Below are 27,047 nucleotides of genomic sequence, written 5' to 3'. Positions count from 1 at the left end.
TATATGTATACATATACATATATATCGTGTGTGTGTGTGTGTGTTGTATATGTTTACTGGAGGTAGTGAGATGGAATTTCTGCTTTTATAGACTTTATTTGGAGCCAGGAGGAGCCTCAGAACATGGGTCCATGGTTTTTTGTTTCTCCGAGGTTTGAAAAGCAACTGGCCTGCAAGGTAATAGCTCTATTTCTTTTGGAGTGTTTTGTGTGTGTGTCTTATTTCTCCTGGAGCACCAACAAATGAGTTTACCCCCATCGACAGTCCAGTTTTTTAAAGATAAACTAAAATATAAAATCTAGTTTTAGAGCATTCTTTCAGAATAAAATGCCAAATGTTTTATCTGTACATAGTAGTATAAGGTGAAAAAAAAAGAGGTTATACTCAAAAAGGGAAAAACCCTTACCTGTCGGCTACCTTTCCCATTAGCGTGCTCAGCATTCTTGTCCTAAAAGTCAGCGTCCAGGCCCTGGGGGAGCAGGGTGACGGGCAGAGTGATGAGCAGGCTTGTTTTACAACATGGAAATAGAGACGCCCAGTAACGCTTGTTCCAGGCCTGTTCACACAGCTTGTATACATCAAAGGCCAAATCTTCTTGATTATGCTTTAAGAAAGGAGAAACAACAAGAGCAATTGTGCTTCTGTTGTCTGTCTATTCTGCTGTGATTAGAATTCAGTTTCCTCGTTTGAAATTAGTTTGCTCGGCTCAAATCATTTTCACATGTAAATAGTTCTAACTTAGGAAACTCTACAGCTAAAACCAACTAATAGTTACTGAACCATAAGGCAAATTCAAGAATTTATCTCACCTTATCATGCCTGGAATTTAGTTAGTAGCTTTTAGTTGTGACATATATCTCCCTCCAAGCTATTCTAGGTAGCTCATTATTTTTCCAAGAAAGTGATTTATGGTTAAATAAGCTGAGAGAAATTCATGCACCTCCTTGGAGGAACTAAGCAGAGCTCTGATCTTGTCAGAATGTCATGTTCTTTCTTTTCTGCTTCACTGATAGCTGCGTCTTGTGAGCCGACCCCCTTTGCCAGCACCTGCTGTAGGAATTGGCGCTGTTCACCTGCAGCAGCATGAAGATGTCCTCACCAAGACCTTTGCTTGATGAAGTCCTTTGAAGAAATCCTACTGCCTTTTAAGAAAACTGCCACAAAAAGGAAGGCCTTCCTCTCCTCTCTCCTCCTTCTGTCAGGTAACGTGAAAAGACTAGATTCCTCCAGGATGTTGAGATTGATGAGAACAGTTCAACCTGGAATATGTGGAGTAGTCAAAGGAATCGTTCATCAATACAGGAACCTGACAAGTACCTTTCATCCTTAAAAGTACACTCGTGTTTATTTTGGTTAGATCTGAGTGAGTTGTGTAGCTAGGTCCTTATCCAGATTTTTTCAGACTCTCCTCTTTCTAATTAACTTTCTATACCCAGGAAAAGTTCTTTAGCCTGAATTTACAGCTACATATAGATTACCTCAATGACTTGCTTGCTGCATGTCACTTTCGTTGATTTTATTCAAAGCCCTGTGGACTACCAATGTGTTCATTTTATGTCATCTCTGGTGCTGCTTTCCAGCTACTGTGAAAAATGTTTCACCAAACACTGTAGCAAAACTATATTGGTTTGTCTTCTTCAAGATTGTTTTTTCACCCATTATCGTTAAATATAGGTCCTATTAAATATGAATCTCTGGGTGTATGATCATTTTTTTTTTTTTGAGGAAGATTAACCCTGAGCTAACATCTGCTGCCAATCCTCCTCTTTTTGCTGAGGAAGACTGGCCCTGAGCTAACATCCGTGCCCATCTTCCTCTACTTTATATGTGGGACGCCTACCACGGCATGGCTTGCCAAGCGGTGCCATGTCTGCACCCAGGATCCTAACCTGCGAAACCTGGGCCGCTGAAGCGGAATGTGTGCACTTAACCGCCGTGCCACTGGGCTGGCCCCTGGGTGTATGATCCTTTTGCATGGTATTATTAAGTTAAGGAGTTTTAGCTACAGTGAAATTGATTTGTGATCTACTTTGCCACGGTATCTTTTTTTCCCTAAATTGTTCTAGCAATGATATCTTGATATTTTTAATTGACTTTCGGTGTCTGACATGGGGATTTCAGCCCTTGGTTAATCAGTCTTGCCTCTGAAAGTCCCTGCTGCGGTGTGATGTTTACTGATGGTATGTAAGGAGCACGTTAACTTTGACGGTGGGAACTTTCCAACACCAGGTACGTGGGGATTTCTACAAATCACCAACCCACTCCCTTATTCTGAAATTTAACTCAGTACTGGGAGAACAACTGGACGACAGCAAACCATAGCTTGACGTGGCTTGGTGCTGCAGAGGCTCTGTCGTCTACCATTTTTGTGCTGTGACACTGTTCTCAGAAATGATGGGGGAAGTACCGAGCCGCTGGAACGCCCTCTCCACTTTTACTGGCAACTGGTGTTGTCTTTCTTTCAGAATCAATGTACAGTTGTTCTGGCCACAGCAGTAGACTCATGATTCACATCTTAAACGTGTGCGTTAGGGTATTGACTTAATATTCTTGTAATATTCACATCCCTTTTTTTCCTATATACCTTAATGCTTCCTCCCTGCGTCAAGCCTTATACATCAGGTAACTCCGCGCCACCCATGTAAATCAGTGAAATTACCAAGGTCTATTTAATGAGAACCCAATGTTGTATAATGAACTATAAAAAAATAAAAGCACAGTATCATTGTTTTCAGATCTCTTGGTTTCTTGAGTTAAAAAATTTCAAAGTCTAGATTTTTTCTTTTAGTTTAGTTTCTGTCTCTCCAGATTTCTAACTTTACACCTCATGTCTGTTGATGGTTTCTTGTTACATCTTCTCCACCTTGAACCGTGAAATGTGTCTTCTGTATCTTACCCTTCTTGCTTTCAATCTCCTCTGACACATGGTCAGCATTTTGAATTACCTTGCAGGAAGGGACCATTTGAAGAATTCCCAATCAAATGCTCCCATAATAAAGCATGGGATAAAAATATTATAATAAAATAAAATAAAAATATTTTACTTTGTTCCTCTTAAAAATTTGATAGTGTGATATTTGTACCCCATTTACATTTATGCTAAATTTCATATTCAATGAAGATAGAGTTCAAATTGGGTATTCAGTGGATAGAAATATTAACAACCATGAAAAAATTTTCATTTTGTTTAAAATGACGCATTATTCTTAGTAAAATAAAATATTTTTGCTTAGTTTTCCTTGTTTTCCATACACGTGCTATAAAGAAAAATATTCTAAAGCATAGCCTTTTTTAGTCTGACTGTATTACCTTTGAAGTTTTATTATATTTTAAAATTCATTGGCTGACAATAGAAATAGCATCCCTTTTACAACATTGAGGAAGGGGGGCCAGCCTGGTGGCGCAGCAGTTAAGTGTGCACGTTCTGATTCTCGGTGGCCCGGGGTTCGCCAGTTCGGATCCCACGTGCGGACATGGCACCGCTTGGCAAAAGCCATGCTGTGGTAGGCGTCCCACATATACAGTAGAGGAAGATGGGCATGGATGTTAGCTCAGGGCCAGTCTTCCTCAGCAAAAACAGGAGGATTGGCAGCAGTTAGCTCAGGGCTAATCTTCCTCAAAAAAAAAAATATTGAGGAAGTACACTTTAAAGAAATTAGAGGTTACACTTGAAGGAAGTCACAGATTAAGAAGCAACACTTCTGGGTCTTGAGGTTCTAAAAGCTTTACCGATATTTCTCTTGGATTTACTTGGATATTTGGTTTTCCTCTTCAGCTTCTCATATAGTTCAGGCTAAAACTATTATATTTTTGGGAAAATAGGACAAAATATTTAAGTCCTCAATATTCATAATACATGATTACACAAATAAACAACTTCTAAATTACTCTAGAGAAGTAGTAATTCATTGTCATGTTTGTATTTAAATCTGATAAAGCACAATCTAAAGCAGACAGTTATTTCCCCATTGCCGATTGCAAAATCAGTTAATTTTAGAAAACTATAGTTGATGTACAATATTAGTTTCTGGTGTACAACATAGTGAATCGACCTTTATATACATCATGAAATGATCACCATGACAAGTCGAGTAACCATCTGCCACCATACAAAGTTATTACAATATTATTGACTATATTCCCTATGCTGTACGTTACATCTCCGTGACTTATTTACTTCAGAACTGGAAGTTTGTACTTCTCAGTCTCCTTCACCTATTTTGCCCATCCCGCCATCCCCCTCCCCTCTGGTGACCACTAATTTGTCCTTCGCATCTATGAGTTCATTTCTGTTATTTAGAAAACTTTTAATAAAAGTATATTCCTTTGCTGTTATTTCCCTGTGTCTTCTTTGACTTATATGGAGAACCAGCTATAATTAAAAAAATAAGAAAGGACCCTATAAGAGTACAATGGTATTTACTCAATAAATAATTATTGGACACCTATGCATACATAGCATTGTTTTGGACTTTAGAAATACATAGAAGTGGGGCCAACCCCATGGCCAAGTGGCTAAGTTCATGTGCTCTGCTTTGGCGGCCCAGGGTTTCGCCAGTTTGGATCCTGGGCGCAGACATGGCACCACTCGTGAGGCCATGCTGAGGCGGCGTCCCACATGCCTCAACCAGAGGCACTCACAGCTAGAATATACAACTATGTACTGGGGGGCTTTGGGGAGAAGAAGAGGAGGAAGAAGAAAAAAAGAAGATTGGCAACAGTTGTTAGTTCAGGTGCCAATCTTTGGGGGAAAAAGAAAGAAATACATAGGAGTAAAGATAAAATGGATTGCCCACTGTCCTCGATGGACTAACAATCTATTTGAGAAGACAAAGCATTTTACACGTAGAGAGGGAGATGTTCTTGTTGGGTGTGCTACAACAATGTGGGAGGTCAAGGTAGAATGATATTCCTGATGTGGATTGGGTGGCATAGTGTGGTTATACAAGCAAAAGTCCTGAGTAGCACATAGTCGTAGAGAGACTGAAGAATATTGGACGGGTAATTTACCAGTTATCTAGTGTGTCAAAACTTATTCCCAGACTCTAACTTGAAGCATGGAGCTGTCTCAGAAATAGGCAGGCAAGAGGTACTGGCTACTCTTCTCTTTCTGTCAATAAGATTTTCAATTTACTGCATCTGTATGGAAAGGATGTTATTTTCATGAAATTAGCTCACAATCGACTGTCAAAACTCTATTTAAGTCAACCACTTGCAGGATATTGTAGACACAAAAATTAAGGCCCTCCCTGCCATCCAGAAGTTCATGATGGAGTAGGGGAAGTTAGACAAGTACGAAAATGACTAATACAAAGTAGAATGAGGTAAGAACGAAGTCATAGGATGTGAGATTATGACTACGGTAGATTGTATTTTCCAAAAGTCACCAGAGCAGTATTTTGTGTGCCACATGCTCTTCCAGAACCTTGCCATACCTCCATATAGAAGTGGAGTCTATTTCCCTTCCCTCTTGAAATTGAGCAGAACTTTGTGGCTGCCTCTATAAATACAGTGCCCTGAAAATGATGCTGGGTCACTTCCAAGGACATGCCTTGGCACTCAGCTGCCATGTTGTGAGGAAGCCCAGGCCATGTGGAGAAGCCCTGTGGAGGTGTTTGAGCCGACAGCTTCTGCTGAGGTCTTAGCTGACAGCCAGTGTCAAATGCCAGACTTGTGAATGAGTGAGAGAGCCTTTTGATAATTTCAGTCCCCAGCCTTGGAGCTGTCCCAATGACTCCAAGTGGAGCAGAGACCCATGCAAGCCCAGCCTAAATTGCTGTATGTGTGTGCACGTGTATGTATCTGTATACAAGTGTGTGCGTACATTCAAAGATAAGCAACGCCAGACACTAATTAAAGTGGTAAAGACAGATTTTAATCCATAATATGCTATTTTAGTAGGGAAAGAGCCCAAAGCGAACTTTGATTTGTACAAAGGTGGCTGGAGTTTTAAAAAGAGAGTGAGGGACTAGGGAGAGAGGTGAGTGGGGACTCAGCGTCAGGGGAGTGAAAAATTACAAACAGCTGGAAGGAAGGCTTGGTCCATGTGAAACTCATCTGGGTTTGTTAACTGGTGCTTATGGGAATCCGGCTCCTATCCTCTCACAGAGGCTGGGAGACGGAGATGGAGTCCCTATCTTCACGTGTTGGCTGGGACAAACAGTAAATTCTTTTGGCAGCCTTATGCTTTCCTAGGCAGATACTTTAAGGAGGCTAGGGTCATCCTTGGGATGGAGCTGTTAGAAACTATGTTTGCGTTTACTCAAGTCTTTACAGGCCTAGTGGAGAAAGGGCTCAGAGGAGCCTGGCTAGAGTGTGGAAGGAGAGAATCTGTCAGTGTGCGCACACAAATATTTTCTTTCCTTCTTGGACAGAGATCTAAGCATTGATGCAAATAATCCATAACCAATGTATAAATCAAAAATTGGGGTGAGTTTATTATGAGCCAGATCTGAGGACCATAAAGCCTGGGAGAGTCCTCTCACAAAGGAATGGAGCACTCCGAAGAAGTGAGAGTGTACACAGCAGTTATATACTGTCAAAAAGCATATATCACATATGATTGGATATTTACAACATTTTACAAGTCACGAGATTACCTAGCTGGCCCAGTGGTTCACACACACAGCAATTGAACACAGCAGGTAGCAGGTCGGTGGTCTTGAGCTGGGTGGTCACAACAGGTCGGCAATCAATCCCCAGCCTGGGGAGAGACTCTTATGCTTAAGGAAATGACTGGGGGAAGTTACATCTTTATCTTAAAGGGCATTGTTTTTGTCTTTGGGACATAGTAAATACAACGCATGCTTAATGCCACGTCAGGCCCTTTTGGAAAAACAAGGTCAGGCCGAATTAGTTTTGTACCAAACGGCTTCCTCATATACTCCAATATAGCCTATTGCTTGCCATTGATTTATCATAAGCATTAAAACAGATCACTGGATTTGGTGATTATAGGTCGTTAGTGACCTTTGAAATAGCTTGTTTCAGCAGACGTTAGAACAGAAGTTAGATTGCAGGATTTTAAAATTTGAGTAAGGAAAATAAATTTTAAGGGCCTTCTATGTGTCAACCTCTAAGCAGTAGAGAGTGGAGAGTTCATAATCTGTTAACTAGAGACAAAGGGTCACAAATTTTTGAAAACTTCCAATAAGATGGAAGCAAAATAAAAAGGCGGTTTGGGTGAGACGGGCTCTAGTGCGGTTCAGCCCAGGCCTGGGGACCCAACGGCGGCCCGCGCTCCTCGGCCGGGCTTTGGCCTGGGCCGGCTGCGGCGGTGAAGGAAACGGCCACCGCCTGACACGGAGCTCGGGGTTGGGGGACGGCCCCGGCCTCGCAGAAGCTGCGGGCTCCCAGCCGCGCCGCGCACGCCCCCGGGAGCGCCGGCGGTGTCCATGGCAACGCGGCGGACGTTGGCGGCGCCGCGTCAGGGGGCGGGACCGGGCGCGGGTCACGTGACGTGGGCGGAGCCTGCGCGGGGCCGGCCGGAGAGCGTCGGGAGCGGGCGCCGGGGCCGGAGCGGAGGGAGCCGAGCGAAGGCCGCGCCGAGGCCGCCGGGTCCCGCCGGCCGCCGCCGCCATGGGCAGTGAGTAGCGGCGGCGCGGCTCTGGCCCGGGGCGCGCGCTCCGACGGGCTGCGAGCGGAGGGGCGGGCGGCCGCTCGGGGTCGGGCGGCCGGCGGGCCGGGGGCTTCCGCCGACGCTCCTGCCTCCGTGCGGGGCCTCCCGGGGCGGCCCGGAGGCCCGGGGTCTGCGCTCCGTGGGTGGCGAGGAGCGGAGGGCGGCGCGGGGAGCCCGTTGGTTTGGGGGGCGGGGAGTTAGGGACCTGGGCGAAACCTGGACCACTTTTAATTTTTCAGGAGCTTGGAAGCTCCTATTTTTATTCCCAAATCACCCTTCCTCGGCATATGAGTTGGGATGAATAAAAGCCCCGGACTTGTTTAATTTTTGGAAAAGTGATGCATGGCGTGTATTTTAGGGGAGGAACCGAGTGCGATCGGTAGCATAGCGCTTTTTCTTAAAATTATCGTTTCAGTCCATGTGTAGCGTTTACTGAAAACTCACTGTCTGTAAGGTTGCATAAGCCCTAGGGACAAGGCCTTGTATTATGGCATCTTCAGAGGGCCCTCTCCGAGACACTCACCACCGCGTATGTTCGTATATATACTTACATAGCTGCCCGGATGTTTGTTGAATGAATAACTGCAAACCCCAGCTGTGCACCCATTGGCCAACTAGTGGACATTTGGGGGAAGCTAGAAAGAAGGTAGAGGAGACCCCTGGCCTTGAATTTACGGTGTCATGGGTAAAAAATTCTGCAACACAAGTGGCAGCAAAAGCACTGCTTGACCATGAATGCTCCTACACAGATGATCATAAAATGCCAACAAATCTGGGAAGGTGGCTTGGATCGAGGTGGAAAAGAGAGAAAGGGGATCTAGGAGGTTTCGTGATGTGATTGGTGTTTGTTTTACATTAGAGATGAATGCTTTCCTAATTCAAATTTAATTTGCAAATAGTCTGCACTGGTACTTGGGTAACAAACATCTGCCCTTGAGAATTTCTGAATTCTTCTATCAAACATTGGTGACTGCCATCATTTTCAGAGGTTTTGTAAAAAGATAGTGTAGTCACCTTTCTGGGCAACTGCCGAGGTGTAATTACTCATGTCCGTTTTAAAACAATTTCGTGGTGGTAGTGTACAGATTCCAGTGTCTGCAGAGGAAGGTGATCATGGCTTATGGCTAGTTATGGCTTCTTGTGTTTCTGCACGTTACAGACACTGGCGGACTGAGAGATTGTCGTCTTCGGCCTCCAGTTCTTTGGTAGGACTTGACTTAAACCATGCCAGAAGATAGTGTCTATCCTTAAAGAACTTTTATCTTACTTTTGTATATTATGAGTTGTCTGGAAAAACAATGCTTCCTAATGAAATGTAAGTGTCATTCTCTGGGCTGATTATTGTACATATACAAGTACTTTGAGATCCTTACGTGGCAGAGCGATCAAGCAATGAATAGTGACATAATGAAACTAAGTAGGGATTGTAGGGTTAAAAAAGCCGTCTATAGGGGGTGATTCCATGATGTTTCTCACCTGCGCATGTCAGCATCTTTCCGTCTAAATTAAGTCCGTTCTCTCGTTTCAGCCCATTTCTTGTTCTGCTTTCTTCCTCTGTTTCTTCTCTGATATGTCCTGTTTTCTTCTATAATGCATTGTCTTGCGGTAACATAATAGACTGTGTTTGCTCTTTTTGATGGAATGATGCTCACTGAATGGTTCCTTTTCTGTATGTATAAAAGGGCTGGATACAAGCATGAGGAAGCAAAATCGTGGTGAAAGGATTCTTGTCTTACTTTGCTTCTGCCGACTAGCCCTTAAACCTTTTGGCTTCTTTTGTCCCTTGAATTATTTCTCTTCCCGTATATATTTGAAATGGAGAGTGTTATGATTAATTGATTTTGGAGGTGGGGATGGGATGGATTGCCAATAAAAGAGAACATTTGTATGTGATTCTGCAGAAAGTTACCTCTCTTCTTTAAAACTTTGTAATAGGGACATTTATTCTTTTCTTTTTTAAACAGTCAAATTTTTAGAAGTTATCAAACCTTTCTGTGCAGTTCTACCAGAAATTCAGAAACCTGAAAGGAAAGTAAGTATCATATTTTAGTAATATAGAGGGCAGCTAAGTGACAGATTCTGCTAAAGTAGCAGAATTGATTTAGTCTCCCCAACCCTTTTCTAGTTGTTAATAGGAAAAATACTACCTGCTCCTCCTCCTTGTAAGAGGCACAAAATGAGTAAAACTAGTATAGACCTGTTTAAATCTAGATAGGTTCTCTCATGGTTTCAAAAATGACTGTTCTTTAAGTGGTGACGTTTGCAAACCAAGTGTTTCTTTGGCCCGTGTGTTAGATAAGATACGGTATTCTCCTGTGGGTAGTGGTCCACTGTGCTGTGAACGACCCAGTCCACTGGGTCAGTTTCAATGCGCACAACTGTTTTACATAAATGAATTGCATTTGTGCAAGTCTATACCCCCCATTTCTTGATTCGTTCAATGCAAAGAGCAGTCACAGCCATGTGTTCAGGAGCTGTTGTGCCACATGAAATTGTGCTTCCATCATTGTGCACGTTTGGAGTGAAGATATTTAAATTCCAGAAATATCGTTAGTCCCCAACTGGCCAGTTCCCAGACATTTTTCTTTGTACTTGCGATTTCTCACGAAACTAACAGGAATAGGGACATAGAAAGAGATAAGTAAAAATTTTGTTAAACTTACTATTTTATTTAGAAGTATATATATATTTTTTATTGCTTTGAGGTTATAAAAATAGTTGTTCCAATTACATGTCAGACATCCCAAGAAACTCTTTTCATATTCCATGAAATATTCATATAATAATATTATAGGCACTCCTAGCTTTCCACAGTACTGGGTTAACTGAAATATGTGCGTATCGGGTCTGTGTCTTGCTTTTCAACTTTTTCGGTGAACATAGTACAGTGTGATGAGGCCACCCTATGTTTAAATCACTTAATTCTTGGGGACGTGGCCGAGTGGTTAAAGGTCCACATGTCCAGTTTCAGGGGCCAGGGTTCGCAGGTTCGGATCCTAGGTACGGACCTGCTCCACTCATCAGCCATGCTGTGGAGTCATCCCACATACAAAGTAGAGGAAGATTGGCACAGATGTTAGCTTGGGGCTAATCTTCCTCAAGGAAAAAAAAAAAAAGAGGAAGATTGGCCACAGATGTTAGTGATGTTAGTTCAGGGCAAATCTTTCTCACCAAAAGAAAAAAAATCATTTCTTGGAAAAGTAAAGAAAGTTATGTTTGAGAAGTTTAGCTGTTTGCTTTAGCTGCTACTAACTAGGGTGAGAGTATTTTAAGAGTAAATAATGGGAGCATGTCATGATGGGGAATGTGGGTTATGCTTTAATATGGATTTTTGCTTTATATTTACTGTTTCTTGGTTTTGATTGACCATTCTTTATATTTTGCTGTGCAGATCCAGTTTAGAGAGAAGGTACTATGGACTGCTATAACTCTCTTCATTTTCTTAGTATGTTGTCAGGTATGTAACCATAATAGTAAATAAATGTCTGTACTGTTGTTCTAAGGTTTGGTTGGTTAGAATTTGAGAACTTTATTTTAGTTAAAATAACAAATACACTGAATTATTTTAAGCATCATTATTTTTAATCTGAGTTGATAGTGAAAATTAATCTTATTTTTTCTGTTTTCCTCTTAGTTTTCAGTTAATGATCTTTATCCATTTTTTTCTTGAGTTTTGTTCTTACTGACTTATGACAGATTTTTGTATATAAAAGTGTTAAACCTTTGTCATATATGTTGCAAATATTTTTTCCATTTTGTTTGCCTTTAATCATGTTGTAAATAGCATGAATTAATTTAAAAATCCCAAGAAGCCAAATTCTAGAATCCCAGGGATATTCTCTGTTTATAAATTGATAAAATTCAATGATGCTTTTTAATAAAATTTTGCAGAGATTAAGTTCATAAAATGATAAAGATGTGAGCTGTCATCTCACAGGGTTGTTGTGAGAATTAAAATAGATCATTTAGGTGAAAGTTTTTGGAGGATTTTGAAAAGCTATGGAAATACATATTAGGAATTAAAAAAAATTGTATTAGGAAGCAGTAGAACAGATTAAGTGTGTAATCTGGGAAAAAGCCAAATGTATTTTTTGAAAAGTGAAATGATTTGATCATTAAAATATTTTACTACCGTACGTAGTTTAAAATTGTTTTGGGTGGTCAGGGAGAGAGAACTTTTAAAAAATACAGAAGAGTATAGAGAAAAAACAATCATTCATATTCCTACCATCTACTTTTAACATATTGGAAATTTCTCTTCCCTCCGTTAAAGTAAAAGTCAACTTTATGAAGGTATAATTTATGTATGGTAAAATACACCCATTTTTTAAGTGTACATTTTGAGGAGTTTTGACAAATGTATGCACCCACGTCCCTACTACCTCAGTTGATATAGAACATTTCTGTCACTCCAGAAAGTTCCCTGTAATCTTTCTTAGTCACTCCCCACCTCACCTCCAGTCCTAGGCAACCACAGATCTGCTTTCCTCGCCTATGATTTAATTTATCTTTTCCAGAGTTTCATATGAATGGAATCGTAGAATGTTACTCCTTAGTGTCTGGCTTCGTCATCCTCAGCTTTTTGAGATTCATCCATGTTGTTGGTATAGCAGCAATTCCTCCCTTTTTATTTCCAAGTAGTGTTCTACTGTGTAGCAGAATTTGTTCATCTCTTCGCTTGTTGGACATTTGGGTTGTTTCCAGATTTTGGCTACAACAGATAAAGTTACTGTGAACAGTGCTGTACAAGACTTTCTGTGGATCTTTGTTTTCATTTCTCTTGGGTGAACACCTACCCGTAGAATTGCTGGATTGTGTGGTAGATACATGTTCAGCTTTGTAAGAAACTGTCAAACTCTCTTCCAAGTCGTCACCCCTTTTATATTCCCACCAGCTGTGTGGAGGAGTTCCGGTTGCTCTGCCCCCTTGCCTGCTCTTGGTACTGTTGAGCCTTTGAGTATTAGCCATTCTAATGGGTGTGGTTGTAATTTGCATTGCCCTGATAAATGATATTGAACGAGTTATTCATGTACTTACTGGGTATCTGTTTTTCTTTTGTAAAGTGTCTTTTTCAAATCTTTTACCCATTAAAAAATTGCATTATTGTCTCGTTATTGATTTATGTGCATTTTTTTATATTTTCTGGATACCAGTCCTTGTGAGATAAATATATTGTGAATAGTTTTCTCCTAGTCCATGACTTACCTTTTCATTTTCTTAACAATATCTTTTGAAGAGCAGAAGTTTTTAATTTTGATGAAGTTCAGTTCATCTTTTTCTTTGATGGCTCATAGTTTTTGTTTCCTATCTAAGAAATTTTTGCCTGTTCTAAGGTTGTGAAGATTTTCTCCCGTGTTCTTCTAAATATTTTCCAGTTTTAGCTTGTATGTTTTGGTCTATGGTCTGTTCCAAGTTAATTTTTGTGTGCAGCATGAGGTGAGGTTGGGGTTCATTCTTGTCTGCATAGATAGCCAGTTGTTGAAAAGGCTGTAGCGTATAAGCATGGATCTGTTTCTCTACTTTCTCTTCTATTCCGTTGATCTTGAGTCCATCTTTACGGTAAACCACACTGTTTTGATTACTGTAGCTTTGTGCTAAGTCCCATAGTCAGGATGTAAAAGTCCTCCAACTTTGTTCTTTCTTTTCAAGGTGGTTTTGGCTATTCTAGGTTCTTTGTATTTCCATATAAATTTTAGAATCAGCTTATCAGTTGCTATAAGGAAGCCTGCTAGGATTATGATTTGTATTGCTTTGAGTTTATAGATCGATTTAGAGAGAATTAACTGACTTGACAATATTGAATCTTCTACTCCAGGGGTCAGCAAACATTTTTCTGTAAATGGCTGGATAGTAGATACTTTAAGCTTTGCAGCTAGAACCCAAGAACCTGAGAAGAAGAAACATAACTCAAAGAAAAGTGTGACATTTGTTAGACTGTTTGATGCAATAAATTAATTTATGCATTTTATGTTACTTTTCTTTTTTTCCTCTAATAGTTTACATAGTTGCGAAACTGGGTCTTTTTGTCTTCCTCACACTTAGGCCGTTCTGCCCAGTGCTGGTCATTTCTTGATTCTCTTTTCGCTGAATCTCAGGAGGTTTATTTTCCCCTGCCAGCCCCAGTTTAAGGGTTTGGGGTTTCCTGTTCTACCCAGTTTTCTTGAGCTCGAGGGAATGGTGGGAGCTGAGGTGAATGCAGTGAATGCTACTTGAGCTCTGCTCTGTCTTTCTTCTTGAGGTTTCTGTTAAATGTCTTGTGAGGGTTCTCACCACCTGACTGAGGGGGGCTCCATTCCGTTCCTGACTTCAGATTGTTCCCGATTCCCAATTTAGTATAGATCTCTAATTGTCGTTGCACCAGAGAGAGCCCCGTTGCTCACTTCTCTCATCCATTTCTTCTCAGCTGCTGTTTCTACTCCCTCCTTGCCAAAGGAGGCAAACAGATAAGGATATTTCTGCAGCCTGCTCTTCTCCAGATGTGGAATTTTGTGGGAATTCTGAGGATTCTGTTGCCTTCCCATTGTGCTGGTTTGGAGCAGCATTATGCTGAGTCTCTCTACCCCTCAATTGTCTGTTTTCTCCTCCCCATGACCACCAGTGCTTCAATTTTATGATCCCTCTCCTTGTTTGGCTGCTTTATGAGTTTTTTTTCCTTTTTCCTTAGTTTTTTTTCATTTATGTTAGCTTTTACTGTTGTTAAAAAACCAAAATTTGGGGCCGGCCCAGTGGCACAGCAGTTAAGTTTGCACGTTCTGCCTTGTGCGGCCTGGGGTTCGCTGGTTCTGATCCCGGGTGCAGACATGGCAGCACTTGACAAGCCATGCTGTGGTAGGCGTCCCACATATAAAGTCCAGGAAGATGGGCACGGATGTTAGCTCAGGGCCAGCCTTCCTCAGCAAAAAGAGGAGGGTTGGGAGCAGTTAGCTCAGGGCTAATCTTCCTCAACAAAACAAAACAAAACAGAAAATTCACCTGAGTAAATTTGAAGACCCAATTGGCTTTATTAAACAATTCATGAATCAGGCAGTATCTCTTCTGGGGAGCAGAGAGATACCCCGAGGGATTACACAACCTGGAAGGCTTTTATAGTGAGGAGGGTGGGACAAGGAAGGGAAGTCATCAGCAAGGAGAGAATGGAAGTTCATCAGAGGATAGTGAAAAGTTCCGGTGGCGAGTTCATTGGCTGAGATGCAGCCTTTTCCATCGGGTGAGTCTGTTGCTGAGCAAGAAGGAAGTCTTCCTCCTGCTGGAGTATTAAAGTATTGCTCTTCCTGTTTGGGAGTGCAAGGTCCTCCTCTGTTTGGGGTCAGTAGTTGACCAATGGTAGGGCGTGAGAGCTCCCTCTACAGGTCTTCCCAACTCATTTGTTAATTTTACACGTTTCTACAAATGTGTTTTCTCATGGATTGGGATGGGAAATTCTGTGACTTAATTGCAGCTTGCCCTCTTAGTCCAGAAATTTCTTGCTTGGTTATCAGTTCCCACTGCCTTTGGAAATCCCTAGTGCTGATTCTGTTTGTCCATCTGATCAGTTCAGGGTTTCCATTAAAGCATAGAATACTTGTTTCTCTAAAGTACTATACTGTAGTTTGTCAAATTGAAACTGATTATTATATGTCATATAATAAAAAAGCCTGGAACTCCCCAACTGTGACAGTCATAGAAAATAGCTCCTGTTGCTGCCCAGCGATTGTTGTACGTGATCCTGTAGCTATGGAATTTACTAAGAGGAACACAATTAGACACTGATAATAATAATCATCCTGCTGAGTACGGGAAAGGAGGGAATACCATTACTTATGGGAGGTTGGCTAACTTCTTCTTGTTCAGTATCCCACAAAGCATCCAATTGTGGAGGTAATGCCTGTCTCTGTCGTGCACAATTAAGGAAAGTAATTTGACTGACTGGCCTCTCTCCCACTTAGGGAATATTGTGATATGGACCATCCTGTAGTGTGAATTGTTTTTTATATGACAACTTCCTTCCTCCTCTTCTCTCACATTAGCTGAAGAGTGTTTGTAGCTATAGGGTGCACTTATATTCATGCTTCTTATGTTACTGGTTTTGCCACCCAGCTAATAAATTCAGACATCCAAAGAGGTTTAGGTTGACAAATGGGTTGTTTAAAATTGCTGGCAGCATCTTTTGGAGCTGTTTTTCTTGTTAAATCAGCTTCGTATAGAGATTTGGAAATTATGAATGTATTTTTCTTTGTGTCTGATGCCCACATGGTGAGGGAGGGGATATGTCCTAATCATGGGTCATATAATAGGAAGCATTCTTAAGGGTTTTTTTTTCCTGATTAAAAAGTAATATGTGCTCATTATAGAAAATTTGATAAATACTGAAAATAATAATAAAGAAGAAATCAACCACAATCCCACTACCTTCAGATAATCACTCAAGATTTTAAAAAATATTTACAGCTATTTTTATCTTCTGTACGTATTTTTACAGTGTTGGACTTGTACTTTATTTCTACAGTTTTGCACCTTTCTTTTTATACCAGCGCTTCTCAACAATGGCACTTAATTTTAGTCTGGATACTTCTTTGTTGGGGGGTGGTGTCCCATGCATTGTGGGATGTTTGGCAGCATCCCTGACCTCTACCCGCTAGATGCCAGTAGCATCCCCCCTCAAGCTGTGACAGCCAAAAATGTCTTCAGATATTGCCAAATGTCCCCTGGGGGACAACACTGCCCCAGGTTGAGAACCACTGTTTTATACTTAATATTACAGTGTAAGCACTTCCTCGTGCTATTACAGGCTTCGTAAGTGTAATTTTTACTGTCTGCGTAATATTCCATCATATATCGTCTTCAGTCTTATATTTGGAGTGTAACCTTGGCTGTCATTAGTACCCATAGCTTTGCAAAATTATTCTCCGACTAGGTAGATATATCCTATAATCTGCTGATAGGAGTATTTTTTTTAATTGTAAAAAACACATAACATAAAATTTAGCGTCTTTTTAAGTGTCCAGTTGAGTAGTTAAGTACATACACATTGTGCAATAAATCTCCATACTGATAGGAGTATTTACTAGTGACATGCTGTAAATAATGATTTCTGTTGTTTTATTTTCATTAAAGAACTTTATCTTTAAGATATGCCTGTTTTGTTATAGAACATGAAAGCAGTGGGTTTTTTAAGTATTGCAAATATTAAGAGAATACTTTATAAATTAAGTTCAAGCTTAATTTGTATAATGCATTTTTATAAAATATTTTATGTAATATTATAGATACCACTATTTGGAATCATGTCATCAGATTCTGCAGATCCTTTCTACTGGATGAGAGTTATTCTTGCATCCAACAGAGGTATGTACTTCTTTTCTTTTGCCTCTATCCTAGTACTGACATCAAATAGATCTGAAAATGTGGAAACCACTATTTTTCAATTTCTGCGGAGGGGAGAGGATATGGTAAAAGAAACTCATTGCCTACAAGAGAGCAGTATGTAAATAATTATAAAACTGTGCATGTATTGTAATAATAGACATATATACAGAGATAGAGGTGCAACAGAGAAAAGCTCTGTCCAGAACTTCAGTTCTCCATCCTTTTATGGTCCATGCTTTCTCTGAGAATCTAATTCATTTTATGTAACAAAAATGCATATATACTCATACTCATAGATTTTTCATGGAATCAGGAGATTCGTGGGCCCTCTGAAGTCTGTCCTTGGGTTTTTTGTGGGACTGAAAGCCCCTGATGTGCAGTGTCAGAGAGGAGATGATGCTGGCAGAGTGTTTAAATCGGAGCTCAGCCTGTGAGCCATGGCGGGGGGCAGCCTGAGGAACGCATGCACGCGCAGGGCAGCGTGAGGCAGTCTGGGAACTTTGGGTAGAGGTGCTGGTCTGGGAGGCTGAAGAGGTCAGTAGGGCTGCATCGTGAGAGGGTTTTTTTGGTAATTTTTTTCGATTAAAAAAGTTATATTGATTTACTATAAAAAATGCACTGACATTTATATACAGATTTATCTAAAGGTGAAAATGAAAGTCTTGCTTCTCAGGGGTAACTCCTGGGAAGATAATAGATTGGTGAATATCCATCCAGATCTTTTCTCTGCATATACATTGACGTATATCAATTTATATGCTTTTTTTAAAATAAAACATAAGATATAGTATATAACTATTTGGCTACTTGATGTGTTTACTTAATATGTTGGATGACCTATTTGTTTAATGACCACGTATGGTTCCATTTTATGGCTATGCCATGATTTATTGAACCATTCATTCAGCAGGTATTTATTGTTCTTACGATGTGCCGAGCTTTGTGCTAGGTGCTGAGATTAAGGCAGTGGTCAAGACAATGTCCCTGTTGTCACGGAGTTCATATTAGTCTATTTGGGAAGGTAGACTCTACATGAAGTATATTTTGGGAGTGAGAAGGGACATTTGGACAGAGACTTGCAGGATATGAGAGAGAAGCCTGTGGGAAGATGTAGAGGAGGAACATTCTAGGGAATAGCAAGTGCAAAGGTCCTGAGGTACAAGTGTGCTTGATATGTTCAGAGAACAATAAGGAAGGCAGTGTGGCCAGAAGAAAAGGAATGGGGAAATGTGGTGGACATGACATTGAGGATAAGTCCAAGAGCCAGATCACAAAGGGCTTGTAGACAAAGTAAGGCCTGTATTTTAAGTATGGTTCCAGGCCTCTTCTGTCATGCATTCAGTTTTTTTTCCCAACTTTATATCATTATAACCAGTGCTACCACAAATGCTATCACACTCTTCTGTAATTTTTTTTTGCTGAGGAGATTGGCCCTGAGCTGACATCCATTGCCCACTTCCTCTTTTTGCTGAGGAAGATTAGCCCTGAGCTCACATCAGTGCCCATCTTCCTCGATTTTGTATGTGGGACACTGTCACAGCATGGCTTGATGAGTGGTGCATAGGTCTATGCCCAGGACCCAAACCTGCTGACCCCGGGCCACCAAGTGGAGCGTGCAAACTTAACCATGATGCCCCTGGGCCAGCCCCTTCTGTAATTTTTTAATAGAATCAATTTCTAGAAGTTTAACTGTTTGTTTATAATGCATATACACTTATATACACTTAAATTTCTGATAGATAATTCTAAATTATCTTCCCAAAGGGTTGTGTTATTTTACGCACTCAGCAATGGTATATGAGAATGACTGTTTCTCTTCCAATAGTGGATGTATTATTAGTCTTTTAGTGTTTGTCAGTGAGACAGGTAAAAATTGGTATCTGTTATTTAATATGTATTTCTCTCTATATAGTGAGCTTAAACATCATTTTCTATTTTTATTGAATATTTGTATTTCTTCTATGAGTGGACTTATTATAAGTGGTAGAAAATTACTGGCTAGTTTAAGCACAAAAATGGAATTTATCAGAAGGATCCTGGCTATTTTTGTCGTCTAAAGAAGAGGTGGAACAGCTCAGCCTTGTGGGAGGGAACCAGGGCGGCTGTTGGACTCGGGCAGGAGGGGAGCCTTTCCTCAGTGATTTAGCTCCAGCGGCTCCTGGGTTCTTTGGTTCTTCGGTTCAGAATTCCAAGTTACCAGCATTTACACCAGGCTCCATCAGCTTCGGTTAGAGTTTCAGGGTTACACAGTACAAATTTGGGTGCTTGAATCCCCTTCTTTTTTTTTTCAAAGATTTTATTTTTCCTTTTTCCCCCCAAAGCCCCCGGGTACATAGTTGTATATTTTCAGTTGTGGGTCCTTCTAGTTGTGGCATGTGGGATGCCACCTCAGCACGGCCTGATGAGCAGTGCCATGTCTGTGCCCAGGATCCAAACCCACGGAACCCTGGGCCACCGAAGCAGAGCATGTGAACCCAACTACTCGGCCACGGGGCGTGCCCCTGGGATCCCCTTCTTGGTTGTTGGTATTTTCCTGAGAAAGAGCACTATTGGGAGCAGCCCCACCATGTCTCTTCCCTACCTTTTCCTGTTGGTTTGTTAAATTTTTAATTGATTGCTAAGAACTCTTTGCATATTAGAGATATGAGCTCTTTGTCATTTGTGTTTGAATGTTTTCCTTTTAACTATTATGCTGTCTTTTCCCACATGGAAGTTTCATAGTTGTATCTAATCATATTGTCCATTTTTTCGTTGTTGTTTCTAGGGTTTTTGTCATGCTTATTAGAAAGGCTTTTTCTTTTCCAGGATTTATAAGCATACTCACTTCTAGTACTTTTGTCATTTGCCTTTTATAATTAAATTTTCTATACATTCGGCCTTTATTTTGATGTAAGGCATGAGGTAAGGAATCTAGTCTTAATTTTCTGTAAACAGCCAGTCATTTGCCATGGCCCTTCTTTTCCCTACTGAGTCAAAGTGCCGTCCTATATGAAATTTTTACTAATGCTTGATTGGATTTATTTTTTGAACTAGACCCATTTGACAGTTATAAATTTTGGTGATTTTACTTAAAAAAAAAATCTATCTACCAACCTACCTGCTTACTAGTTTTAACAATAAGAAACGTTTTTATCTCACTATTGAAGAAGTATCTGAGAAGACATGAAGAATCCTCCTAAGGAGGAATCTTTTCTCATACTAAGGGCACCTTTTCAGCATTGATTAGACCAGGATTTGAGGTGCTGTGACAGGATGACCGATGGACACACAGTCTTCACCATGTGAAATTACTTAGTTCTACATGTTGCCTTACACATGGGGCATTTTGGTTTTCTTTTTTTTCACTGCAAATGAAGTACATATTTCCTGTAAAGAAAAGCTTAGAAAATAGAGAGGCAAAAAAAAGAAAAGAAAAGAAAAGAAAAATCACCCATAATTCCACTGGATAAAAATAACAATATAAACATCTTAACAACCAGACTAAAATAATAGGAAACCATTTTACCACTTGAATATTAAATGAAATCAGACTATGCACACTATTTTCAAATTCTTTTTGCTATCCACTGTATCATGAATATTTTTTATGCCACTAAATATTCTACAACATTGATTTAGGTGACTTTCTATGTAATTTTAGATTTTGCATTAAAAGAGTCACAAATATTCTAAGTGTTTTTATTAACTTGGTATTAATTTTTGGGCTTGGTATGTCATTTGTTTGTTTTGCATTAAAATAAAATGTTTATTAAAAATAATGATTTGGACATTAATCTTGAAAGATTTCGAAGGATTTCTTTAACATTTTAAGTTTAGAATTTACAGAAATTTACATTTTTATAGCATTTATAGTAATTTTGATGCAATACATTGTTGCAAGATTGTGTTGATGAATGAGAATTTTTTAGCAATTGATGTTTAGCAATTGATGATGTCAAAAATTTGCTTGTTGACATTTAAGCATGTATTTTAGTAGATATAATCAAGGACTGAGATGCTTGTAAATTAATCTGCAGTGGGTACAGTAAAGATTATTTACTTCTTCCTCCTTCCTTTACAGGAACTTTAATGGAATTGGGTATCTCCCCAATTGTAACATCTGGCTTGATTATGCAGTTGTTAGCTGGAGCCAAAATCATTGAAGTTGGAGATACACCAAAAGATAGAGCTCTGTTCAATGGAGCCCAGAAACGTGAGCATTAATACAGTTAAAGAGCCTTTTCCAAATTTGAGAATTTTGTGGTAAAGATGTTTTTCTAGTCTTTTTTGTCTCTGGTTGTAAGCATGTATTCCTTTTCCCCTAATTTTTGTCAGTATTTGGTATGATCATTACCATTGGGCAAGCCATTGTGTATGTCATGACGGGCATGTATGGGGATCCTGCAGAAATGGGGGCTGGAATCTGTCTCCTGATCATCATTCAGGTAAGAAATCCGATTTTTCATATGCAGAGAGAACAGTTTGATCTCTTTTTTCTTTTCTAACAATTCTTTAGGTGATTGATATATTCATTTTCTTACTTCTGAATTATTTTATTTAATTATAATATTTTGATTGTTGAAGTGACATGTATAAATTGTGTTGATGTAAAAATTTAAAATTTATTGTAATAGCTCATAGCTGCACAATGTAAAGAATTATGGATCACCTGTATTTCATTGATTCTAAGATGCCTATTTTTCACATTTTGATGTCTCTGGAATCAGCATTTGTTCTTACAGTTGATAGTGTCCTACAGTTGCCATCAGCAGGCGGCAGTCACGATAGGAGTCATCACTTGTGTATGTGTGTCACCTTGGTCACAGCTGTTCATATTGTCACTACATCACTTGTTTATGCATGCTTGATATAACTGTTTAATTGTTGTTTAAAATGTCATCCAAAAATCTGCTGTGATTTGTTATTGAAACGAAAAGTTATTGTGTGTACACAAAGGCACAGAAAAGAGCAAGCTAGTGATAAACATCTGTGTCTAAGTTTAAAATAACTTTTTTTGTAAGTAGAAAATAAAAATTCTTTGTAATAAGTTGTGTCTTAGTTTAACTGGCAGTATGTTTTTCTTTCTTAGTGGTACACAAAGTAATGGCATTACGAATAATAATATCTTACAGTAAGTGAAATACCATATAAACACATGTACATATATTCCATGGATTTTTTAAATGGACACTTTGGAGTGGAATTTTTAAAGGACAACGTAATTGTTCTCCTCCTAAGTATCTTAAAATATGTAAAGCTTGGAAGATATTTCTCTAATGTACAATCCTTAAATATCATTTAGAGAAGTTACCCAAGAATGGATTGTACTTAAGTTATATAATAGTTTTTTATTGGGTTTTGAAAAGAAGTTTGCCTACGTTAAACACTGAACATCTTGAGTCCTGGTTCTCTTGGAAATACCTCCTTTTGTTCACGCTGTGAAATTAGGATGAATTTAGGAAATTATTTTTAATGGTCAAAAGGATCAAGGTCATAAAAATATTTTAAAATAAAACTAAAATACCAGTTTATATACATATATATGTATGTATATATATTTATATATGTAGAGAGAGAGAGAAATAAGACCATTTCGGACTGGCATGGTTGACCATTCTTTTTTTGTAAGAAACCTTATATAGGAAGCAAATCATAATAACAAGATCATTTAGTGAGTGGGATCCAGAACAAGGAGGGTTAGATTGTTGAAGGGTTTATTGGTGTTATTAACAACAGGGAGGCCTCTTCTACTGAGGTGGAAATATTTTGTCTTTTGACCAGAGGAGGAATTTCTGATGGATTATCAGGGTCTTTTGTAGTTTTCTGAGCTCCAGTGAGTTCCCATTTGGTCTAAGGTACATTTCGTTAAAGAATAACATGTTGTTATTTCTCCATTTAAAAAAGGCTCAGAACCCTTGTGTCTAATTAGAGGAAGACCAGTTGTGGTGGACGGGTAGAGAAGATCCTCTCAACACTGACTTTGTCTTTTTAGTGCTTAGGATCTCTGCACGTGCTTTTGGCATTGTTGATGATACTGATAGACCAATTTTTGCCTTATTTGTTCTTTTATAGCATTTGCTTTATGCAACCCGTAGTTTAGAACCCTGGTTTTTAAAAAACACTCAGAATTGGCATCTAGCTCTTAGAATATTATGCAGCACTAAAATTTTTCTAGTATTTTAGTAAGGATGTATTTAGATTCTTAAGGAACCTCAGCTAACCAGTCTGGGTTAGTTAGATAAAGCAGTGCCTTCTTGTAGAGTCAGTTATGAATTTATGAATTGATATAAAATGGAGTTAAGCGATTTTAACTTTTTTTCAGTATCAGAAATCAAGGAATAGTTATATTCTAGGAATGAAACGAGTAAAGTGGATGCATACTATTTTGTTTCCATAAATTCTGGTGTACAAATATTTGCCTTGTGGTTTATGCTTCTGGTGTCACTGCATAGAGAGATTTGTTGTGTTTGATCATAGTGGGGCACTGGCCCATTTGTGTCTTTTTTGAAGCATTGCTAAGACTGAAAATGTGTGGATGCACTGAAGAGATGTGGTGGGATCAGTATGTTTTCTCCTAGAAACATAGGTTTTGAAAACTGCATGCTGTCATGTAAGGTATTTCTCAGCTTAATTATTCTTGTTTCATTCACCTGGTCGGTGTCTTCAACTAGGGAGTTTTGAAATCTAAATAGTGGGTCTTGATTAAAATTTTAAAAAAAGAATAGAAAATATCACGGTGCATGGCACGTAGTAAAATTGTTTTGACAAACTAAGTTGTGTGTGCACACGCATGTGCAGGGTTGAAATGTAAAGTGTTATTTTTATACCTGCTTTGGAGATTCATATGTATTGTGCATTCCACAAGAGCGTGCAGTTAGTTTTATTGTTTTTGTTACTGAATGGTCAATGAGATGCTGTGACTTCCTGCTTTCTCCTTCTCCTCATAGGCAGGCATGCTTGTTGCTCTCTTTTATCTTATTCCTTTAGTTATAGAGACCATTTCTCATTTAGGTTTCTCTGAAATTCCTTTCTCCAATTAGAAAACTGTGAGTGTGATTTTCACAGGATGCGCACAAATCCCTCTGGAGCCTGATGGACATTGGTCTGGACAGGGCTTGGAGGGTTACCGTTGTTTCGGAGTTGTCCACGTGACTTGGACAGGTCATTTAATCGGAAGCCCAGAGTCGTACTTTCTGGTTGGCTGATAGTTTGTGAACAGCTGTTATTCCCTGCATGGGGTTGGGCTTCTGTATTAAAATTGGGAGTATTTATTTACAATTACATAATTGTGGTCCAAATCAAATCTCAGGAGTAAGTCCTAACTTCTCTTTTATCTTGTCAAAATGTTAAACTTGGTTTTCAAACAGTAAGGATTCATGAGCTCTCTTAGATGTTTTGAGAATCGTACCCTTTTTCCAGTCCACTGAAAGTCACACTAAAAGACTAACTAGACAAGTTAGGCTCTGTACAGCCGTTGAACTGACAGTTAAGGAAGCAGACCACTGGTAAGGTAAGCAGGCTCAACATGGTGTACTGTGGTTGGCTTGTTCTCTTCTGCTGGGGATTTGGGCAAATGGAGTGAGTCACGTGGGTGGGAGACTTCAGAGCTGGGAGGAATTCGAGTGGTCTTTCCTCACTGCTGCGGGAGGGGGTCTTTAAAGAGGGGCCGGGCTTGAGACCGGGGGCGTGGAAGCCTACTGTCTCCCTTCCTGATGAGGTTACTGACCTGGGCAATGAGTCAGATGACCGAGGAGGCCTCTTGCAAGACTCTGGGTTATCTTTACTTGACGCATGCTTTTACAGAAATGTCTTCTCCAAGAGGAAAATTAAGAATTTTCAATTTCACTTAAAGTTAGTATGCTTTCATTTTTTTAGAAAAATTATGAGTGTAAGGACCTGGCGAACCCTTCAAATTTACTTTCGATCTTTGTCACTATGTATACAGAATGCATTTTTACATTGTTATGATTTTTACATTGTTATCTGTGAACATATTAATTTATGCTCTACTTTTTGACTTATTCTATATGTACATATGTAATATACATATATATATTACATATAATACTTTAAAAAATGTATCAACACAGTCCCCATGCTTTCCCTTTAATGGCAGTGTACAGTTGCATCTTGTTGCACCATAATTCATGTGGCCTTTCCCTTCCTTGGAGCTGTTTGGAATGTTTTCAGTTTTTGCTGTCATCAGTTCTACAACTGTGAACATTTCTGTTTTAGTGTGGTTTTCACTAGACCTAATTTAACCATTGTAAGAGAAACTATTCAGATGATGTATAAGTACACTTTAAAAGTTGAAATGTCTGCTTTATAATGTAGCAGTATTTCTTAGCCTCTGGTTTGCAGTTGGCTTCTGACTAAACTGAAGCAGGTTACAAGGTGCAGAGTCGTAACAGTGATATTGCAACAATTAGGTTTTAATATGAAAAACGCTGGTACTTTGAAAGTAGTCCCTGGTGTTCATCTTCCCCTTTCTCGAGTTTATTCTTGCTTCAGCTTACTTGCCTTTCTTTCCCCACAGTTGTTTGTTGCTGGTTTGATTGTGCTGCTGTTAGATGAGCTGCTACAGAAGGGTTACGGCTTGGGGTCTGGTATTTCCCTCTTTATTGCCACCAACATCTGTGAGACCATTGTCTGGAAGGCCTTTAGTCCCACTACTATTAACACTGGCAGAGGTACATGGCAGCGTGCCTGAGCCTGCACGAGCTTTGCTGGATGAGTGCTGAGAAGTAGACGTCGTGGGCAGTTCATGCCTAGAGACGTCCCGGGGCGCCTGAGGCTGAGTGTTCACAGGTCGTGAGCAGAGATCTGTGGAGTAGGAAACATTACTTCAAAAAAAAGAATACCATCTAAATTTTAGCCTCTGCTCGTTTAACATTTCTGTGGCTGCAAGCAGATTTAAAAAATTTCATTTGCTTAAGCCATTGCTGCAGAAGTCATTGATTTGACCTATTTCAGCATTCTTAGGGGGATAAAAAGGTAGTGGATTAAGACTTTTCAGATGAAACAACTGTTATTTATTGTATCACCAGGGAGCGCTGTTCTCCTTGGCTTTGTAATAGCACTTAAATTTGGAAATACTTCATTCTGTCTTTCCCATACCCATCTCCACTTCTCTCAGATGCCATCCCGGATTTGGAATGGTTAGCACCTAAACTGATCCCAGCCTTAAGAAAAGAGCAGTGATGGTTTATTAAAGTTGTTGGTAAAATAAGCTTAACAGCAAGCTTGGGAGATTGAGTCACAGAGCTTTTGATTCTGACATCTTTATTCTGCTTTGCTGCTGCATTTCCCCCCTCCTAAAAACTCTCTTTCCCTGAAAGAAGGGAGAGGCAAATCATTATGAACTAAATATTTGCTTTGGTTTATTCTGCTTTGGCTGTTTTCATCAAGAATATCTCTTGAGAAAACTTCAGATTTATGCTAAAAAGATACATTTGTCTCAATGATCTCAATATTTTTAGACGCTCCACACATGGCTGGCTCATAAAGTTAACGCTGATGAATGATTTGGCCTCATGTTTTCTGCCGTGTGCTGGAGTCTCAGGGTTAGTAGTTTTGACTTCGGGACAGCGTTGGATCGTGAGTCTACAGTTGACTTCTGTCTTGATTCGTCAGGTACCGAGTTTGAGGGTGCAGTGATAGCCCTCTTTCATCTGCTGGCCACCAGGACAGACAAAGTCCGAGCTTTGAGGGAGGCTTTCTATCGTCAGAACTTACCCAATCTCATGAACCTCATTGCGACCGTCTTTGTGTTTGCTGTGGTTATCTATTTTCAGGTGAGTCTGCCTTCTTCACTCAAGTAAGTGGGATGTGGATTTTTATTTTGCTCTTAAAGAGGAGAATTCCATTTGAAATGTTAGTGTCTAACAAATCAATGTTTCAAAATCTCATCAAGCAAGTAATTCCATTCTTTCGACTATAAGGTGTAAAATATTAGTGGGTATGAAATACAAAAGGATTTCTCTTTCTGTCTCTGTGTGGAAGGGAACATTCTCTTAGCACTGTCTTCTCATACTCCTCACTGCCATTGTTTTGGCTCTCATCTGTATTCTTTACTTGCTATGTACCGTTCCTCTTACATAGTCTC

At 39.6% G+C, this 27,047-nt stretch overlaps 3 protein-coding genes across 8 annotated transcripts in view; 2 read left to right on the top strand and 1 right to left on the bottom strand.

Annotated features, from left to right (window-relative positions):
- Nucleotides 1-2,729, top strand: part of DHTKD1 (dehydrogenase E1 and transketolase domain containing 1) — a 46,482-nt gene extending 43,753 nt beyond the window's left edge. For all 3 annotated transcript variants that reach the window (XM_014849487.3, XM_070500825.1, XM_070500824.1), the window contains 2 exons: nucleotides 92-177; nucleotides 1,014-2,729. In XM_014849487.3, the coding sequence (XP_014704973.3) occupies nucleotides 92-177; nucleotides 1,014-1,115 (188 nt within the window). In that variant the 3' untranslated portion in view covers nucleotides 1,116-2,729. The remainder of the gene's footprint in view (nucleotides 1-91; nucleotides 178-1,013) is intronic.
- Nucleotides 2,730-7,448: 4,719 nt separating this feature from the next.
- The window catches only part of SEC61A2 (SEC61 translocon subunit alpha 2), a 44,797-nt gene continuing 25,198 nt past the window's right edge, over nucleotides 7,449-27,047 (top strand). For 2 of the 4 annotated variants that reach the window (XM_044762124.2, XM_044762122.2), the window contains exons 1-9: nucleotides 7,486-7,585; nucleotides 8,778-8,933; nucleotides 9,583-9,650; nucleotides 11,010-11,075; nucleotides 16,864-16,942; nucleotides 21,024-21,155; nucleotides 21,278-21,387; nucleotides 25,479-25,632; nucleotides 26,576-26,736. In XM_044762124.2, coding sequence (XP_044618059.1) covers nucleotides 8,897-8,933; nucleotides 9,583-9,650; nucleotides 11,010-11,075; nucleotides 16,864-16,942; nucleotides 21,024-21,155; nucleotides 21,278-21,387; nucleotides 25,479-25,632; nucleotides 26,576-26,736 — 807 coding nt within the window. In that variant the 5' untranslated portion in view covers nucleotides 7,486-7,585; nucleotides 8,778-8,896. Of the gene's footprint in view, nucleotides 7,586-8,777; nucleotides 8,934-9,582; nucleotides 9,651-11,009; nucleotides 11,076-16,863; nucleotides 16,943-21,023; nucleotides 21,156-21,277; nucleotides 21,388-25,478; nucleotides 25,633-26,575; nucleotides 26,737-27,047 lie in introns of all 4 variants that reach the window. The other 2 variants (XM_070500832.1, XM_044762123.2) reach the window with 1 other exon arrangement.
- The window catches only part of NUDT5 (nudix hydrolase 5), a 33,467-nt gene continuing 31,775 nt past the window's right edge, over nucleotides 25,356-27,047 (bottom strand). The window contains exon 9 of the mRNA XM_044762133.2: nucleotides 25,356-25,765. Within this exon, the coding sequence (XP_044618068.1) occupies nucleotide 25,765 (1 nt within the window). The 3' untranslated portion in view covers nucleotides 25,356-25,764. The remainder of the gene's footprint in view (nucleotides 25,766-27,047) is intronic.

Source organism: Equus asinus, chromosome 29 (genome assembly GCF_041296235.1).
Source record: "Equus asinus isolate D_3611 breed Donkey chromosome 29, EquAss-T2T_v2, whole genome shotgun sequence".
Taxonomy (NCBI): domain Eukaryota; kingdom Metazoa; phylum Chordata; class Mammalia; order Perissodactyla; family Equidae; genus Equus; species Equus asinus.
This window is presented reverse-complemented; position numbering and strand designations above follow the sequence as displayed.